Below are 20,628 nucleotides of genomic sequence, written 5' to 3'. Positions count from 1 at the left end.
GGGGAATTCTTTTATTTCATCATCATATGTGATTGCAATTTTTGTCAGGACTGAGGTTATAGTTCTGTTCCCTGGAAAATATATGGATCAAATAAGAGGGAGAAATAAAATTCACAAACAAGAAGAACTGAAATCAAAATACAACACCACCACAAAAAGCACTCAATGACGTACTGTGAGAGAAATATCAATGACAACCACGCACAAATCTGCTCACAAACACCAACACACACACACACACACACACAGAGCCACACTCCGTGCAGTAATGTCATACATGAAGAACAAAGAAACTTAACACATATACTTACACACTCTTACACAACATGCACAAATATAAAGCAAAATTTCTGGAATATATATATATCAATAACTTCACCCAAGGTCAATGGACTAATTCTAAAGTTAACAGAATGAGAGAAGCAGATGAGTCAGAAAACAATCTATTAAATGCTACATCATGCTTCCTCATAACTCATACACCCAGACCTGAAACTACTTAAAACCAGAGGCCCCCCAAAAGCATATGAAGCATAGAGCAACCAGAGGAAAGCCGGGACAGCACTATTGATAAGTGTTTAACTGAATAGCAGATGAAAGGAGACCTAGAGCAGGGAGCTTCTCTGGACGTGCCGTTCCTGCCTGGTGAACCTCCTTGACCCAAGGTAAGGCTGAGACCCAAACACACAGTGCTCGCCAAGGGAGGTCCAGCGCAGAGATGTTGCAAAGCGAAAAGGAAGACACCCCAGAGCACACAGGGAGAGTCTTCTCCTGCAGGTGATGCCCTAGATTTGGATTCCAGCTACCTAAACAGAGGGACCACTTACGTTGTCATTTTAAGAACCCTAATTGGTGATGTTTCTCCCATCAGAGCACTTGAAACGAGAATGCAGAGGGCTCTTTCAGAAGTCAATCCTTGAAACACGGCCAGTGTGACCTAATAATCCCTACTGTGCTCTACGGACATGCAATTGAGGTCTCGTGTTTGGTAATCCACTGGGGTGCTTACCACCAAGTCACTGGTTCAAAGCTCTCAGCCAATCTGAGGGACTTGATGAGGCCTCTACTCCTGGAGACATCGACAGTCATTAGGAAGCTAAAGAGGCACTTCAGTTCTTTCCCATAGTTGATTCCTAGTTGGAAGAGGCACAGAATACAAGTAATTTTGTGCTTTGGGAAATTAATTACACAGATGGATATTCGTAAGGACAAAAACCTGTCGCAAATGTGAGATTCTGGGCTCTAGAGCCATTTCTGCTTAATCCGATTGCTTAATCCACTCTCAGCAGCTAACCCACTCCTCAAAGTTTTCTATGTTGTGTCAATCACAGTGGGGAAGGTGTGATGGCTGAGAGTTTGAGTCACCAGGGCCGGGTCCAGATTCTAAGGGGTTGGTTCTTTTCAATAGCATCAGCCTTGTTGATGGAATTTCATAAAATGCCCTCAATTCCAAGCTGGGACTTACTGTGAACAGCCAATGAGGGGGAAGAGAGCTACCTTGTGGGTGTGGCCTCATGATTTAAAAGGTCTCTCTGAGAGCCGGGTAGCTTTGTTCTGGACCTGGACCCTTCCTCTGACCTGAAGGTTTCGGGACTTGGGACAGAATCTTGCCATTGTTCCTGCTTCTCTGGACGTTGTCAGTCTCAACACCCTTGAGGAAGAAGGCTGCCATTGGACCTGCCATCTGGGATTCATCATCCACTGGATCTACTTGATCAAGGATAAGAGTCAAGACTGAAATCTGAGCCTTGTTAGCCTCTGCAACGGTGAGTTGGACTTGGGAGTAGCATGAAAACTGTCTAAAGTGGTTCTGAGAATCTCTGTGCGGAGGGGCCTAGATTTGATGTCCTGGTTCCAAGCTTGTCTCTCGGAGCCCTCTGGGAAGTGAGTGCCTCGAACGTGTTGCCATTCTTGCCTCTAAAGTGTGCTTTGTCCGTGTGTGCTAGCACGGTACATCTCAAGAGGGACTACAGGGGATGGATAGATCGTTAGCATTACAGAATTGATACATAGCTTAAATCACTGAATCTGAAACTGGTGATTTCCAGCATAAATGCCCACTGATTCACAATCAAGAATCAATTGACAACAGAAAGTAAAACAGAATTATTTCTATTATGTGTTCTGAGACAGACTAGCAGTAGCCACTATATGCCATCTTGTGGACGTCTGAGTGACCTGCCACCTTCACCCTCCCATCATGGATAGTCCACCTAGTGATTGGTTTTTGGTTTTGGTTTGTTTTTTTAAAATAATTTCTCTGGGGGCTCTTACAACTCTTCTCATAACCCATACAACCATTAATTGGGTAAAGCACATTTGTTATATTTGTTGCCATCATCATTCTCAAAACATTTGCATTCTACCTGAGCACTTAATGTCAGTTCCTCATTTTTCTCTCTCCATCCCCACCCCCCGCCCTCATGACCCCTTGATAATTTATACATTATTATTATTTTCTCGTATCTTAGATAGTCCGATGTCTCTCTTCATCCATTTTCTGTTGTCATTCGCCCAGGGAGGAGGTTATATGTGGATCCTTGTAATCGGTTCCCCTTCTCTACCCCACCTTCCCTCCCCCCTCCCAGTATCACCACTCTCAGCACTGGTCCTGAAGTGGTCATCTTCCCTGGATTCCCTGTGTTTCCAATTCCTATATGTACCCTTCTACAGATACTATGGTCCAGCCAGATTTGTAAGGTAGAATTGGGGCCATGATAGTGGCAGAGAGGAAGCATTTAAGAACTAGAGGAAAGTTGTAGGTTTCATCCTTGCTGCATCGCACCCTGACTGGCTCGTCTCCTCGCTACAACCCTTCTGTTGTCATCGCTGTGTTCTCTTTTGTCACTTTGTCTTGCTATGATTGTATTTTTGGTAAGTATTTTATCTCTTCAGCTCTCTCTAGATGAGATTGGCTAGATGAACAGTGTGGAGGAGAAAACAATTGGTCTGATAGTTCTGGGTTGGGGTGGAGAGGACGGACAGTGATTGGTTTTAAAGTGCGCTCTTATGTTCTACAGATCAGAACATTGTTCTCAATAATGTTGATTTTTGATGCATAACCAGGACATTGCTATTTTTATTTTATTAACCAGTATGTTATATCAATGTTGTACCATGTAAGGCTTCACTAACTCTATAGAATATTAACATCCATTTTGCTTTGAGGTTCTGTCCTCTGTTGATTGAGTCTTAGACAAATGATGTATGAGTGTTTAACCTTTAAAGATGGACTCAAATGTCCACTTGGGACTGCAACCAAAGAGTCATCTTTAGCTGATAATCGAATAAAGACTCTTCTAATTCACCACGGCGTGATCATGGCTGTCATATATTTGAAACAACCAAACTTCTGCCAAAATGCTCATGTCTGAAGGGCAAGTTTAAATCTTAGTCTTCAAACTCCCGGGGGGCCCTAAACACCACGTCCCACAAATGAAGAGATTGTAAGGAGGACAGACTCTATATTAACCGTTGTCTATATACTTTTCATTGGATAATGTCAGGCAAAGCTTTCTTGGGCAGCGAGCCTACTCCCACCTCTCCTTTCTCTACCACATCTAGAGAATGACGTGCTCTGTCTTCTCACTCTTATAACTTTGATGACTTAGCCCTGGGCAGCATTTTTCACTCTAATACTTCAGTTTGTCTTTGAAATGTTCTGTTAGCTCTTTCTTTCATCAATTCTTCCATTTGCTTTAGCTATGATTTTCCCAGTGGCAACATTCAGAGTCTCTTGATGTCCACCTTGGTCATTCTTCCTTTTCTGCCTTGTGAAGGATGTTGTTCTCTTCATAGTGATATTATTGATGTCATTCCACAGCTGGTCCAGTTTCCTGTAGTTAGTGTTCAGTTACCCATACCTGTTCTTGAGATGGTCTTGACATTCATGCGGGATGTGTCTCAGGTTATATTTGAACTCTTGTGTATTGGATTCATATCTTCAGCTTCATGGTCTCAGCTTCATTTTTGACTGCAGATAACGAGCTCCCCCAAAATCTCCTTTATGTTAGTGGTTAAGTCTGAACATTTCCTTTTTGGGAGGGTAAACATGACATTGAAATGCAAAAAAACAACCAAAAAAACCCCCAGTACCTATAAGTCTTTTATTAAATTCCTTGAGATCATGGAACAATGAAGTAGATCATCTAGCCCTCGGGGAGAGTGAATTGGAGAGTGGATTACCTCCACCCTCCGACAGGCATTCCTGGGAGGAGCAGTCTCTGCAGATTGACTGGGTGTGTCCTTGATGGATAGTCCAGTACTGGAGGTTGCATAGTCAAAAGGCAGAGCCTAGCCCTGTTGCTTAGGCTGCCTTCTTTCAAAGGATCAATCATCTAAGCTCCATAGAGCCTAAAATATGCTTTTTAGTCTTGGCCATCTTTGGGCTTCCATAATCCCTCCTCCTATTGTGATTAACGAGCTTCCAATGATTCAGGAACTTGACAGTTTCCTGTATTGCATGACTTAGTGACTGAATATCCTGACTGAATCTTTGGACTCGACTATGGCTTCATGCTAATAGCATTCGTCATCCAGATCATGTATCTTTGGTTTCATTTTGCCTTAATATCATTTATGACAGTCCATGTTTTGCTTAATTGACATTTTGCATTGGGGTCTCTTCTGTACCCTAATACATTTACCACAGACGAAGTCTATTTGACTTCTGTGAATCACATCAGCAGAGAAAGTCAACATGTGGAGCTGCCATTTGCATTGTTAAAGCAGGTGTGTGTGGAGAAGAAGTCATTGGCCTTGCAAAATTTACCCTGTTATTTCCAGGTTTCTTTCTATCACCAAGATCATATTTCCTGTCTTCCTCTCCTTCCTCTCTGTTTCCTAATTTACTACTGCAATCACCTATCATCATCTCTGCCTCTTGACTACGCGGGTGATCAATTTCATACTGAGGGGGCTTGAAGAATCCTTCAGTTCTTTTGTTTAGCGATTGGTGAGCCAATTTGACTGTTCACTCTATTGACAAGATTTTCTTTTTTTAAAAAAAAGTTTTATCAGTGGCTCATACACTGTCATCACAATGCATACATACATCAATTGTGTAAAACACATCTGTACTTTAATTCCCCTCATCATTCTCAAAGCATTTGCTCTCCACGTAAGCCCTTCGCATCAGGTCCTCTTTTTTCCCATTTCTTCCCCGTTCCCCACTCCCTCATGAGCCCTTGATAATTTTTAAATTATTTCTTTGTCATATCTTGCCCTGTTCGGTGTCTCCCTTCACTCCCTTTTCTGTTTTTCGTCCCCCAGGGAAGGTCACATGTAGATCCTTGTAATCGGTTTTCTTTTTCCAACCCACTCTCCCTCTACTCTCTCAGTATCACTACTCACACCACTGGTCCTGAAGGTATCACCTGCCCTGGATTCCCTGTCACTCCAACTCCTATATGCACCAGTGTACTTCCCCTGGTCTAGCCAGAATTTTTTTTTCACACGTGTTCAATGAAGTTTTATTAGTAGGGAAGTCAGGAATCAGGATCCCAGGAGAGAAGTGAGGCCATTTCAGATCTTCCCGGGAAATGTGCCTTGTGCCCGGCGGTCATCCCAGGCGGTCACCCAGGAAATGGGGCAGAGGGACTTGTACACGGGCTGATACCACTGACACACGGAGACGTCGCCCCCTTTGGCATTCATCGCCTTCTCACAGCGGTGGAAGTCCAAGTAGTTCTGCCAGCAGTTCCTTGTTTGGTTCTGGTTGGGGAAGCGGCTGTCAAAAGGCGCAGTTCGGTAGTTCTTGATTTTGGTCTTGATGTCTTCTGCCATGGTGGTGACTCCTAAAGCGCGCCCTCAAATCGCAGGCAGCTCAATCGGTCTAGCCAGAATTACAAGGGAGTATTTGGATCATGATAGTGGGATTAGGGGGAGTGGAGGGAAGCATTTAGGAACTAGAGGAAAGCTGTATTCTTCATTGGTGCTACATCGCACCCTGACTGACTCATCTCCTCCCCTATTGACGAGACTTTCATGTCTCCCATAGATATTATCCCGAAACAGAGAGCATAGTAGTACAATATAGATCTAAAATTTCCATTTGAGGAATGCCCAGTCATTCCTTCTGAATTGATCTCTCCTGCACAGTAAGCCATAGGATTGTTGGATATAATTCGCAATCACCATACTTCCTACTGATCTTTGATTTATGCATTTCCACAGCTGCTGAGGTCACTGCCCACCATCGGACCTGCCGACCTTGGATTCTACAACTCGAGGACCCCCTTGAGTCTGCAAAAGTATCCAGTTTGAAAACTTTCCAGCCCCTACCTTGCCAGCCTCTACCACTGTGAGTTCATAACAGGAGTGGCATAGCCAGGAAGCTTCCCTCTGAGGAGCTAAGGCGGGCAGGTTCCAGCTGTTAATGTGCTGTACCAACCAGTGTGGCTGTCCCAGAAGTCTGAGCACACCCCTCTTTATATTCACAGGTCTGGACTCTCTGTGGAGCTGATTGGTCAACATGAGCAGGAAGAACCCACCCAGGCTCCTGGATCTGGCCATCCAGAATGTGTTGCAGGACGAGGCCTCAGCCATTGCTGCCCTGGAGTGGCTGCCCACAGAGCTCTTCCCCCCGCTGTTCATGGCAGCTGTCATTGGGGGACACGGAGAGACAGTGAAGGCCATGGTGGGGTCCTGGCCTTTTATCCGGCTCCCACTAGGGGCTCTCATGAAGTCTTCGCATTCTCACCAGGACATCTTAAAGGCTGCCCTGGATGCTTTTGACATCCTGCTTTCCCCAAAGGTTCCCCCCAGGAGATGCAAGCTGAGAGTGCTGGATCTATGCCTGGACACTGACACCAACTTCTGGAAAGTGTGGTCTGGAACCGAATCCATTGCCTCTGTGACCTCATTAGAGGATCCAGTGACCACCCGTCCCTGGACTCTGACCCACACCAGGCAGGATTCCAGAACAGGGGAGAAGCCTCAGCCCTTGGCCTCCGCCATGTTCCTCACAGACCTGCGTGTCCTAGAAACAGGCCCAGATGAAGTGCTTACCTTCCTCATGGAAAGGGCCCAACAGGGAAAGGACCTGCCCAATCTGTGTTGTAGGGAGCTAGAGTTTGTTGGTCTGCCACCACTTCCTGTTATGGAGGAGATCCTGAAGGCGGTGCAGCTGGGCGATGTGCAGGAAGTGGCGTTGCATTGCAGATGGGACCAGCACACCCTCGACTGGTTCCTTCCTTACCTGACCCAGATGGGTCAGCTTCACACACTTCACCTCACGGGAATAATCCTGGAACCCCCGGTACCAGATCGCATGGCTAAGGTGGAGGAGCTACTTGAAAAACTGACCTCTCAGCTCCTCGGTCTGCATCAGCTCCAGCACCTCATCCTGGAATCGGTCTTCTTCAGGGATGAACAGCTCGGCCAGCTGCTCAGAAGTCTGTCAGCCCCCTTAGAGTCCCTCACCCTCTCGTACTGCGTGCCTGTGGACTCGGACATGAGTAGTCTGTGCTCGTGTCCCTGCACCAGCCTCCTCAGGTACCTCGATCTGAGTGGTGCGCTCAGTGCAGGCTTTAGCCGTGGATTCCTCCCAAGTCTGCTAGGGAGGGTCTCAGCCACCCTGACCCACCTGGACTTAGCTGACTGTGAATTTGATGACTCTGAGCTTCGTGCCTTGCAGCCTGCTCTGGGCCACTGTTCCCTGCTGAGCACCTTGGCGTTGGGTGGAAACCCCGTCTCCCTGGCGGCCCTGCAGGGCTTCCTTCGTCACACTTGGCCACTGTGCAAGTTCTCCCTTCTGGAGCTGCCTGTCCCTCAGGATTGCTATGAGGTTTTCCAAGTGTCTCTGTGCCAGGATTCTCTTGTCGAGGCAATGCAGGCGCTCAGGGAGACCCTGCAAGCCTATGAGCCTCTCTATGTAAGCTTTGCTGGCAGCACTCCTGACAGAGATTGGGATGCAATCATCATTCACGTAGACAGCTTACCTTCCATACCGTGTTTTCTCAATCCTCACCATTGATTCTGAGTTTCTACCCCATTTGTCGAATGTTCATGTTTCTGATGTATACGGGATAATTTGGGACTAGGTTCATGATCATGACATGATCTGTACTATGATAATATGGCCACAAGGAAGTGGAGATTACAGGAGGCGTCTCACATTGGCAACTTCACCCCAGACCATCATTGCTGGCTTCACATCTCCTAAAAATGAACAGAGAGGCCAGCAGACAGATAGGTGCAGAGTACCTTCATGAGAGGACAGGCAGAGCACAGCCTGCGTTTGAAACGGAAGGTGCCTTCCTGCCTTGGGAACCTCCTGGGATCTGGAACGTCGATTCCAAGACTCATGGAGATGCCGCAGGGAGAGGAGCACTCCAGACCACTCCCTCCCACTACAGATGATCAACTGAAAACCTGTTTTGCATTTCTCCAAACCCATTCTCCTTGCCTAACCTACAATAAAATAAACTACCCTTTGAAAAGCTCTCACCTGTCATATTCACTTCTGCTCCTGACTGACTTAAGAAATTAAGTGTTCATCGCCTGGGAGGTGCTTATTCATTCCAGCAGAAGAGGACATGGGGAATGCCCGATTCGGTGCTGTGCCTGAGTAGTGGGCTGTGTTGGTCTATGAATCATCAATTGGAGGTTTGAAAACCACCCTCTTCTCCAATGGAGGAAGGTGAGCGTCTGACACCGAAAGACAGAGAGCCATTGATTACCCACGTAGCCGACACTGCCCGTGCCAGAAAATGGAGTGACTCACTTGGTGTCAATGCAGACAAATACACTTTCATACAGAAACATAAATAAAGCAGGGGTAGCGATGTTGATAGGAAGAATAAAAGAAGAAAGGAGACCAGGATCAGGGTGCATCTAACGACATGCAGTCCCCACCTGGTCAAACTCATAGGCACATGGTAAGACTGAGGCTCAGACACACCGTGCTCTCCAACGGAGGTCAGTGCCCAATATGCTGCAAGGAAAAAGGGAAAGGACCTCAGAAGACATAGGGAGGGAATCTCCTCTTCCAGGAGATGCCCTGAATTTGGATTCCACCTGCTAAGCAGAAAGACCATTAATGTTGGTTGTTTTAAAAACCCTAATTATTGATGTTCCTCTAATTGGAGCACTTGAGAAGAGAGAGATTCAAAACCACCAGCTTTTCCAATTCATAGAAATGAGAGTCTGCTCCCATCCAGATATATAACGGTGTTTCCCAAAGTAGGTGGTCCTGCCCACTGAGTGAAATGGAGTTGTCCCTTCAGTGATTCCCATATTTAATAAAGGGTGGAGAGATGACACTCTTCTCCCATGAAAGTAGAGTCCTTAATGGAGTAAGATCCCCTTTCTCAGGTTAAGCATGCAGTTAACAGTCCACAATGCTTAACCAATTTAACACCAGGGCACTTCTGCTAAAATATTACTGGTAAAATGATCAAGGGTGGCAGGCAAGATCCTGAATCCCTCAACATCGTTTTCAGCGAAGTGACATTCTAGAGATAGCTCTTCTAGCCATAGTTTTCCAGGGAGAAAATAATGACATCCGCATACATGTTCTGAGTAAGGAAAGGTTGGCGGAATTATTGATAGAATTCGGTTGTAAGGGATGAAGAGGATTGATTGTGATCGTAAGAGCTTTGACCTCTGACATGGGGGTTGATCAACTCTACCATCGTCATTCACTGACACCAAGTCCATTCCAGCTCAGCAACCACGTAGAACAAATGAACTACAAAAACAGCACTCCATCATGATGGAGCAATAAAGGTGTTCCCAGAGAAGGAGAAATGAAGGTAAAGCAAAAAAAAACAAGATCACCACTCTAAAACACACTCAACGAAGTAACATGGCCGAAAAATAAAAAACACATAAATCAGAAACCAGCAAACAAGACATTTCCTCACAAAAACCAACACGCAGCGCGACACTCAAAGCAACACTGCAATACAAAAAGAACAAGGACACTAAACCCAACACACATACACTCTCACAACATTCACTAATATAAGAAAAGTGACAGTAACACACACACACACACATATAAATAATCTGACTGAATGTAAGTGACTAAACAAACCAGGAAAGAGAGAGAGAGAAGTAGATACATCTGAAAACAAAATCTATCAGATGCTGTCTACAAGATACCACACCTCAGAAACACACATGAACAGACTAAAATTCAGAGACTGGACAAAAGTAAACCAAGTATACAGCAGCCAAAAGAAAGCAGGAGGACTAAGATTAAGAGGGAGGTAGCTGACAGTAACCAAGCAAGAAGACCTGGATCAGGGTGCTTCCCTGGACCTGCAGGATTCCTGCTGAATTCAAGGTAAGGCTGATGCCCAGACACCCAGTGCTCTCCAAGGGAGGACAGGAACACAGATGTTGCAAGGGACCAAAGATCTGACCCCGGAACAACAGGGAGAGAGCCTGATGCGCTGGATTTGGTATCTACCCACCTAAATAATAAAACAATTCAGTTTGGTTTGCTTAAACACAGCCCCCACCCCCTCTCCATTGGTGATGCTTCTTTCAGAATCTCACTTCAGAATTGAGAGTGTGTACTGGCCTCTTCTCCCCAGATCAATCCTTCAAAGACACCCAGAGTGATTCAATAATCCCTACTGTGCTCTGGAGAGAGGCAGTTGAGGTGGCATGTTTGGTTAGGGATTAGTCTGCTCACCACCAGGTTACACATTTAACCCCATCAGTCAATCGGTGGGACTTGATGGTGTCATCTACTCCTGGAAAGATGAGCAGACCTTAGAAGACCAAAGAGGGACTTCTACTCTTTTTCACATGTTAGCTCTAAGTTTGAAGAGACATAGTGGGTGTAAGTTTGAACTATGGAACATGAGATGCACAGATGAACTCTCTGAATCACAGTGGGTAAGGTGTGGTGGCTGAGTGTTTGTGACAACATGGTTGGGTCAGGAGTCCAAGGGGTTACTTCATTATGGTGGCATCAGCCTGGTTGATGAAATTTCAAGAAATGCCATCACTTCCAAGCTGAGACCTACTGCGAACAACCAATGAGGAAGAAGATAACTTCTTTGTGGGTGTGGTCTCATCATTGAAAAAAGCTCCCTGAAAGCTCTGTAGCTTGGTTCTGGACTTGGACCCTTCATCTGACCTGAAGGTTTGGGAACTTGGGGCAGAATCCTGCCATCATTCCTGCTTCTCTGGATGTTGTCAGTCTCAACACCCTTGAGGAAGAAGGCATCCATTGGACCTGCCATCTGGGATTCACCATCCACTGGATCTACTTGATTACGGGTAAGAGTCCAATACTGAAATATGAGTCTTGTCAGCCTCTGAAACTGAGTTGAAATAGGGAGTAAGAAGAAAATTCTCTAAGTGGTTCTGAGGAATTAAGTGGGGAGGGACCTAGGGGTTCAAAAACGGGGTTCCCAGCTTGGACCTCTTGGAGGCCCATATGAAGTGAATTTATTCAACATTGAATTTTGAATATATGGATGTGTTTGCTCTGCTCCATATAATCAAGGTAAACAGATTAATGTGTCCTGCTCACCCTCAATCCCCTTCACACCTCAGAACCTATTCAGGGACTTGATGTGTCTTAATATCTTGTCTTTGTGCAATGGTCCATTATGTGTATCAACTTGCTGGGTTCAGGTGCTCCATAGTGTGGCAGGTATGTAAGGATATCAGTGTGGGAGCTGGGCTCCAGTGTGGGCTTATTCAGTGTGGGCTATTAATCAAGAGTTGGAGGCTTCAAAACCACCAGACTCTGCAGTTCACACCGATCACAGTCTCCTCCCATAAAGACAGACAGCAGCATTAACTCAATGTGTCTTGACAGCCATCTTCCACTAAGTCCTGGTGGCGACATATGCACAAATGTGTATGGATTTTTATAAGAGGTGTAAGAGTTCTACCAATAAAATTATATATAAAATTATATTACTGTATATATGCAATCAAATATACCAATGCTGCAGTTCTACGATGCCGAATATAGTCTCTCTAACACAGCAATGTCTTTAGGGTAACGGAAGTGATGCCCAGGAGGATGACTGATAACGTTCTCTGACATAAAATGACAATGATTTTTCTAAGGTGGATCAGAGATATATACAAACTTTAGATGCATGAATGGTGAGTGAGTTTGTACTTAAATCTCGCCCCATTCTAAGAAAATTCAGCTCTCAGGACAACTTCCTGCTTGATGCACCACTTCCTCAAGAGAAGAGGTCTCTGAAGATACAAGTGCAACAGCAAAGTATAACGTAGTAACTCGTGGGTGCCTGGCCCCAAAAGAACAATATCAGGATTCTTAAAGCTTTATGTCCCAAGAAGCAAGCATCCAAATCAGTGCCCATTGACGTTCCACACCTTCCCGTTCAATCCAGTGATTGTAAATAATATAACCCTGTGCTATATGATGGCATCGCATCGCAACTTCATTTGTGCACACCTGCTTTGTAGTAGACTAGAGCTGACAGGGGATTCACACAGCCCATTTGCGTTCATCACAGGTGGATTACACTCCCCATGACTGCCCTGTAATCACCATGGAGGGATGCGAACAGTCCTGCTATCTCACAGAGAACAGTGTGAATTCAATGATGGCCCACGTCGCTGTTGTTCTGTGTCACTGAGTCACCTCTGATGCGCAGGGACCCCATGCACGACCGAAGGAAAGACTGCACACTCCTGTTCCATCCTCACTACTGTAAGTTTCAGGCCCTTGTTGCAGCCACTCCATCAATCCATCACGTCAAGGGACTTTTTAGTCTCCCTGTGCTTCTCCAGGGAATGATCCCTCCCCAAAACCTGTCCAAATTATGTCAATTGAAATCCCATCATCCAAGCCTGTAAGCAGCAATCTGGTCACATTTCTTTCAAGATAGATATGCTTGTCCTTTTGGCACACCTGCGCTGATTAGAAATCATCCAGTAATTCTTCATTGTGATCCCAAACGATTTTTCATCCACGTAACCGTGCAACGACGAAGTGCTTTGGAATGCCCCATCTTCTCATCGCTATCCCTAATTGGTGATGAAGCACACCGTTTCTGTTGGAGGCAGCTGAACTCTGTTGGGACTGGACCTATGCGGGGGATTAGACGAGCTATCCAGCATCAAGCTGGGTTTGAAGTGAGGCGTGTGGATGAAAGGAAAAGAAAGAGCTGTGTACAAAGCAAGGGATAGGGAGGACTCCAATCCAATAGACTGAAGTCTCCAGTACATTCAAAGCTTGGTATATATACTCTTCTTACACAGGACTTGGTTACAAAGCAAACATCAAAGCACTTAAACATTCCTAAACTCTTATCTATGCAAATGTAACTTAACTAGTCACAGTTTCTTAACCTTAGAATAATAAAAGCACTAGGTTCAAAGACAATCACAGGGATATGCAAGATTCAAGAGAGCCTCAAAGAGATCCTAATTAACTGAGTTATCCATCATTGCTTTTTAGCAGCAAAGTCACAAATAGTCAGTTTGCAATGCTTTTGTCTGCAGAGACACAGAGGCTCAGGGGACTAAATAGTCACCCATTAGTAAACACCTTGGTCAGCTGGATGCTTCCTACAGACCTTAACTTGCTCTTTTTGAGGATTTCTTCAAACTGGTGCAACAAGTCTGTGTACACTGTGTGGTGGTGTTTTGCAGCTGCCACTGTTCTGCCTGAACTCGTTTGCTTCTTATTTGGACCAGACGTTTCATGTGAGGGCTTGTGTCAACAGGGTTGGGGCTGGATTCTCAGGGGTTGGTCAGTTCTGATGGCATCAGCCTGGTTGAGCAGATTTCAAAAAGCCAAAATTCCATGCTGAGCCCTACTGCGATCAACCCATGAGGGTGAAGATAGTGTCTTTGTGGGGGTGGTCGTATGATTTAAAAGGACTCAATGAAAGTAATGATCTTTGTTCTCTACTAGCCAAGTCTTCTGACCTGAAGGTTTGGGAACTTGAGACAGAATCTTGCCATCCCTCCTGCTTCTCTGGGTGTTGTCAGTCTCAACGTCCTTTGAAGAAGAAGCCTGTCATCTGAGTCGCCCAGCTTGGATTCGTCAGCCACTGGCTATCAAGGGTAAGAGTCAGGAATGAAATCTGAGCCTTCTCAGTCCCTGCCACTGTGCGTTGAAATATGTATCATTGACATGAAAGCCCTCTACTTGTAAATGATTCTGAGGCTAACATGGGAGAAGGACACGGTTGTCGGATGGCGGGGTCCACAGAGTGGCTCTCCTTGAGATCTGAGCAGACCTGTTTTCCCATCCACAGGTGAGGAATCCTCTTGGAGCAGAGTGATCATCATGAGTAGCAGGAACCCACCCAGGATCCTGGACCTGGCCATCCAGGGCGTGTTGCAGAATGAGGCCTCAGCCATTGCCGCTCTTGAGTGGCTGCCCACACAGTTCTTCCCTCCCTTGTTCATGGCAGCCGTTGCCAAGGGACACAGTGAGGTGGTGAAGGCCATGGTGCACTACTGGCCCTTCACAAAGCTCCCACTTGGGGCTCTGTTGGAGGATTGTGTGTTTCGAGAGCTCATCTTAAAGGCTGCACTCGATGGCCTTGACATCCTGCTTGCCCAGAATGCTCAGCCCAGGAGATGCAAACTGAAAGTGTTGGATTTACAGCTGCACACTGGCACCAACTTCTGGAATGAATGGGCTGGAGTCCCATCTACTGACTCTGTGATGCCAGCAGAAGAGCCTGAGGACACACCCCGCAGAATTCAGATGGAAAAAGGGCCCCATTCCAGATCAGGAGGGAAGCACCAGCCCCTGACCACCGTGGAGGTGCTCACAGACGTGTGGTTTGAGGAAGCTACCTCAGATGTACTGCTCACCTTCCTGATTGAAAGGGTCAAGCAGAAGAAGGCCCTGCCAACGCTGTGCTGCAGGAAGGTGGCGTTTCTTGGACCTCTCCCACAACTTCACATTCTTGGGGACATCCTGAAGATGGTGCAGCTGGACTGTGTCCAGGAGTTGGAAATTCATGGCAAATGGGACCTGCACAGCCTCAACTGGTTTGCTCCTTACTTGGCGCAGATGGGTCACCTGCAGACCCTCTTTCTCTCTGGAGTCATCTTGGCTTGCAAGGACTTCGGCAAAGACTGCAACGTGGAGCAACTCCTTGCCCAATTCACCTCTCAGCTCCTCAATCTGCATCAGCTCCAGCACCTCTTCTTGGACTCTGCCTGCCTGCCCAGGGGCTGCCTCATCCGGCTGCTCACACGCTTGCCATCTCCCTTGCTGACCCTCAGCCTGACTGATTGTGTGCTTTTGGACGAGGACTTGACTTACCTGTCTTTATGCCCCTGTACCAGCCGCCTAAGGACCCTGGTATTGTGTGGTCTATCCAGGCCTAGCTCAAGTTATGCATTCCTTCCGGGTCTGCTAGAGATTGTCTCCACCACCCTTATGCACCTGAACTTAGCTGGCTGTGGGATCCAGGACCCTGACCTCAGGGCCTTGCAGAATGCACTGGGCCGCTGCTCCCAGCTGGTCACCTTGATGTTATGTGGAAACTCCGTGTCCTGGGATGTTCTGCAGCAGCTGCTGCAGCACACCAACCCTCACTGCAAGTTCTTGGAGCTCCCTGTCCCACTGCATTGCTACTTGGGCCCCCAAGGAATGCTGCACTAGGAAGCTCTCCTCCCTGTCTTGGAGGAGGTGATGGTGATCCTGATGCCCAACGGGGTCAATTCTGTAGAATTCTGTAACCACAGAGGTACTAACAGATCATTGCATGCCATCCTCATGCAAATGGACAGCTGATGCCATCATCTCCTTCACGCTATCTTGTCAGTCCAAAACGTCCAGCTGTGGGTGCCTTGCCCCATTTTAAAGCGTTCATGTTCCCTATGCCTAAGTGATTTGTTCTTGAGGTACACGAGTGTCAGGAATCTTCTCTGTGATAAAGTCGCCTTCAGATGTGAAGATTTCAGGATGCATCAGACATCACCCTCACCCAAGTCAACCCTCGCTTGCTTCACCTGCCTTGTAGAAGGCATTGAAAGAAAGATTCCAGCAGACTGGATGCTGATCCCCCTCAATAAAGGATGGCAGGACGGCACCATGTTTTTGGAATTGAAGGTCTGATCTTGGGCATCTTCTCGATTCACTGCAACCTGGATTCCACCACCTAGGAAACTCTCCAAGAAATTCAGAACCCCCCTTGTTGAGAAGAGACCAGCCCCTTTCCTTCCAAGCCACTGAAACACATTGTTCAAAGCCAGGGGTAAATTTGTGTACACTGCGTTCAAATAAACATCTCTCCGTAAAGCCATTCATTGTGGTATTGATTCCTCTTGCAGCCTGAGTGAACATTAATTATTCATGACATGGTTTGTGGTTGCACACTCAGCAGAAATGGGCATCCACATTTGGGGCCACTGGTCTCCCTCTTCTTTTCCTCCAATATTACCCCGTTCAAAGCTGGGCTTTGGCCAACTTCGCAAGTACCAGGACGCCTGGTTTCAGTAATGCACCTAGGGGATATCAGTTATTTCCTGATGTCATTTGGGGAACCCTATTGCATCGTTGCATAGCACCTTATCCCTGGTGGGGCTTTGAAGAAAGTAATGGGCAGATAAGCACAAGATCTGTACAATAATCCCACCAGGTGCTCCACAGGGAAGGACGAATTTATCTGCTTCAAACATTTATGTCCTCAGATATCAGAGATATTGGCTGCCTATGATGGACAGGGTGGCTGTTGCCAGTGTTTGTATCAATATACAAACCAGGAGATCAGGGTTTGAACATAAGTCTTCCTGTATTTCATAGGCTGAGTGCATACAGGGTGCAGTCGTCAGAGTGCACCTGGTTGCTGTACTCAGCATCAACAGGGTATAAGGACGTCGGAGCTCATCATCCCTGTACCTTTCTGCACTCACAGTTCCTGCAGCAGCTGTCTGTCTTGTCTTTTGTGCATATCTCATCTACTTGCGGTGGGACTTTCTCTATGTCTACTTGGACGGGACAGGATTTTCTGTAGTTTGGTAGTGATGCAATTATATATATTTTAGAGCTCTAATGGTCTTGCGACTTTTGTGTTGGGCTGTCATCTAGAAGGTTGAGAGTTCAAAACCACAATTTTCTCCCCCAGGGAAATATGGGATTGACTCTTTTCATGAAGACACAGGGACAGATGAGAGCTCTCAGCACAAGGAATCCAGGACAGATAAAACTTCAGAAGCAATCATGGGTGTTGCGATACCATGAGGTAAGAGTTTTGGTGTGCACATAAGTGGAGGTGGTGGGGAACCATCACAAGGATGGATGTAGAACCCACCCCACCCCTGAGTGAGACGAACAACACAAAAGTGGGTGAAGAGAGAGAGCAGATAGTGTAAGATGTGAAAATAATTTATAATTTATCATTAACCCACAAAGGTGGGAGAGTGGGAGAAGGAGGGGGGTAAAGAGGAGCTGAGAGCATGGGCTCAAGAAGGAAACAATGTTTTGAAAATGATGGTGGCGACATATGCACAAATGTGTATGGATTTTTATAAGAGGTGTAAGAGTTCTACCAATAAAATTATATATAAAATATATTATATATAAAATTATATTACTGTATATATTCAATCAAATATACCTATGCTGTAGATCCCAATGCTGTAGTTCTACGATGCCGAATATAGTCTCTCTAACACAGCAATGTCTTTAGGGTAATGGAAGTGATGCCCAGGAGGATGACTGATAACGTTCTCTGACATAAAATGACAATGATTTTTCTAAGTGTTTTGGAATGCCCCATCTTCTCATCGCTACCCTAATTGGTGATGATGCACACCGTTTCTCTGTTGGAGGCAGCTGAACGCTATTGGGACTGGACCTTTGCGGGGGATTAGACCAGCTATCCCGCATCAAGCTGGGTTTGAACTGAGGCGTGTGGATGAAAGGAAAAGAAAGAGCTGTGTACAAAGCATGGGACAGGGAGGACTCCAATCCAATAGACTAAAGTCGCCAGTACATTCAAAGCTTGGTATATATACTCTTCTTACACAGGACTTGGTTACAAAACAAACATCAAAGCACTTAAACATTCCTAAACTCTTATCTATGCAAATGTAACTCAACTAGTCACAGTTTCTTAACCTTAGAATAATAAAAGCACTAGGTTCAAAGACAATCACAGGGATATGCAAGATTCAAGAGAACCTCAAAGGGATCCTTATTAACTGAGTTATCCCTCATTGCTTTTTAGCAGCAAAGTCACAAATAGTCAGTTTGCAACACTTTTGTCTGCAGAGACACAGAGGCTCAGGAGACTAAATAGTCCCCCATTAGTAAACACCTTGGTCAGCTGGATGCTTCCTACAGACCTTAACTTCCTCTTTTTGAGCATTTCTTCAAACTGGTGCAACAAGATTGTGAGCACGGTGTAGTGGTGTTTTGCAGCTGCCACTGTTCTGCCTGGACTCTTTTGCTTCTTATTTGGACCAGACGGTTCATGTGAGGAGTCTCAGACTCTCTGGAAATATTTTGGATTCAACAAATTTCCTGAGGGAGCAGGAAGTGAAATGTCAGGACACCAAATGTGGAATGGTGACAAAGACGTTGATCCAATGCCAACAGACAGATAGTCATCCCCTACAGAAGCGGTTCTCAACCTGTGGGGCGCAATCCCTGTGGGGGTCAAACAATCCTTTCACAGAGGTGGCCTCAGACCATCGGAAAACACATAAATATTTCACAATACATAATTACATATTGTTTGTGATTAATCACTGTGCTTTAAGTGTGTTTAATTATGTTCAATTTGTAACAATGAAAATACATCCCGAGTATCAGCTATTTACATTATGATGCATAACAGTAGCATATTACATTTAGGAACTAACAATGAAAATAATTTGATGGTTGGGGGGTCAGGTCACCACAACATGAGGAACTCTATTACAGGGTCGTAACATCAGGAAGGTTGAGAACCACTGACCAGCAGGTAGTCCCCTAAGTTTATCTTTCTACCAAGGGATAGTAGGGAAGAATGAATTTATGCTTGATGAATCCTTACATAGTTTGCAATTATTCCTTGTATAATGGGAGAAAGATTTTGTAATACTTTAACCTGCATCATAAGCTACAGGAAATAAATTTCCATTTGTCAGCAAGAGTGTGCATATTCTTTCTGTGTTCCTGGGAATTGGGCATGGAGTGATACCAATAAGCCTGGGAGCCTATGATGCATAGCACTGGTTCTCAACCTTCCAAATGTCGCGATCCTTTAATGCAGTTCCTTCTCCTGTGATGACCCCCAACCATAAAATTATTTTTGTTGCTACTTCATTCATAACGGTAATTTTGCTACTGTTCTGAATCGTAATGTAAATATCAGACATACAGGTATTTCATTTTAGAAATAGAACATAATTAAAGGATAGTGATTAATCACAAAACAATACATAATCACACTTTGTGGAACATTTATTTCTAATTACAAATAGATGACATTTGGTCTTGAAGCATGGTGTAGCATGGGTAACTGTCTTCACGCCGGGTACTTGTGTGTGGGGGTATATGCATGTGCACAGAGCCCCTAGAAGATGCATAGAGGAGCAGAGTCTTTTCCTAAGACCTTCAGAAATATGTGTTTTTCGATAGTCTTAGGAGACCCTGTGAAAGAATCGTTCAACCACTAAAGGGGTGGTGACCCATAGGTTGAGAACCGGTGATTAGCTTGGAGGGAAATGGGGATCCGTCCTAATGTGTCCTGCAGGTTGGCAATGAGGTGAAAGGGATGCAATAGTGCAGAGTTTGGTTTATTTTACTTTTTTATGAGACTACGTGGGATCCTAGAATGGATGTACAGGCCATTCCCACCAGGTGCTCCACAGAGAAGAACAAGTTACATGCTCCAGGCACTATTCACCCCTTCAGAAACCATGGCGGGGTGGTGCACATGATGGGATGCTGGACTGTTTCAGTAGTTTATCTTTTGGGATGCAAACCAGAAGATCACGGTTTGAACATCAGCCTTTCTGTTTTGCAGGAGCTGCATGCATTCCAGGGTGTGTTCATCTGAGTGCATTCAGTTGCTCTACTCAGCATAAACAGGGTATAGAGATATGGGGAGGCTTGTCATCCCCTATATCTTTCTGTCATCATTGCCTTTGCACCTGAGTTTGATTAATTTTATTGTTTGATGATATAATGTGGCTTCCATGAGTGGATCTGCTATAATGGAATCTTGTGTGAAGACATTCCTTAGTAAAAGGATCAGGGTGTGGGTAGTACTGTTCAATCCCTTCTCAATCTTTGTCAGATTGATGTCCGGGGAGTTTTCTGAGGTGTGGATCCAGATCCTATCATCTACCAAGGGATTTTAGAGATGTGAGCAGAGAGAAGTCTGATGTCTCTGCATAAAGAAAGGAGATAGACAGGTCAGGAGCTCTCTGAGGCAGCTGTGTCTGGCACATCCAAGCACTCATCCCTTCACAACCCCAAGGAAATAGATATAAAGGGAGTTTCTCTGAGGTGTGGCTGAACAGAACTTTCATTTCTCAAGGGATTCTAGGTGAGAGCAACCTGGAGATATACTACAAAGTTGACTACATCCAGGATAGAAGTATGGGTCAGGGTGAATCCCTGGACCTGTAGTCTCTTACCAGGGATCTTCCTACACACAATGTAAGGCAGATGCTAAGATACAGGCAGATTTCTAAGGCAGGACACGCTCTCACATG

The 20,628-nt window shown here is 45.5% G+C and overlaps 2 protein-coding genes and 1 pseudogene across 2 annotated transcripts; 2 read left to right on the top strand and 1 right to left on the bottom strand.

The window, feature by feature from the left end:
* Positions 1-5,523: 5,523 nt before the first annotated feature.
* Positions 5,524-5,824, bottom strand: LOC142435552 (cytochrome c oxidase subunit 6B1-like). Its single transcript, XM_075539773.1, has one exon. The coding sequence runs from the start codon at positions 5,782-5,784 to the stop codon at positions 5,524-5,526; it is 261 nt and encodes an 86-aa protein (XP_075395888.1). The 5' UTR covers positions 5,785-5,824.
* Positions 5,825-6,472: 648 nt separating this feature from the next.
* On the top strand, positions 6,473-14,217 carry LOC142435690 (melanoma antigen preferentially expressed in tumors pseudogene; annotated as a pseudogene).
* Positions 14,218-14,407: 190 nt separating this feature from the next.
* Positions 14,408-15,580, top strand: LOC142435689 (melanoma antigen preferentially expressed in tumors-like). Its single transcript, XM_075539881.1, has one exon. It carries the CDS (start codon positions 14,408-14,410, stop codon positions 15,578-15,580), a length of 1,173 nt encoding a protein of 390 aa, XP_075395996.1.
* Positions 15,581-20,628: the final 5,048 nt, after the last annotated feature.

This window comes from Tenrec ecaudatus, chromosome Y, assembly GCF_050624435.1.
Source record: "Tenrec ecaudatus isolate mTenEca1 chromosome Y, mTenEca1.hap1, whole genome shotgun sequence".
NCBI classification, from domain to species: Eukaryota; Metazoa; Chordata; class Mammalia; order Afrosoricida; family Tenrecidae; genus Tenrec; species Tenrec ecaudatus.
Note: the sequence above shows the minus strand (reverse complement) of the source record. Positions and strands in the feature narration are given on the sequence as shown.

What these genes read in the sequence shown, in the direction of transcription:
- LOC142435552 (XM_075539773.1), bottom strand. Translation starts at nt 5,784, where the DNA reads ATGGCAGAAGACATCAAGACCAAAATCAAGAACTACCGAACTGCGCCT.
- LOC142435689 (XM_075539881.1), top strand. Translation starts at nt 14,408, where the DNA reads ATGGTGCACTACTGGCCCTTCACAAAGCTCCCACTTGGGGCTCTGTTG.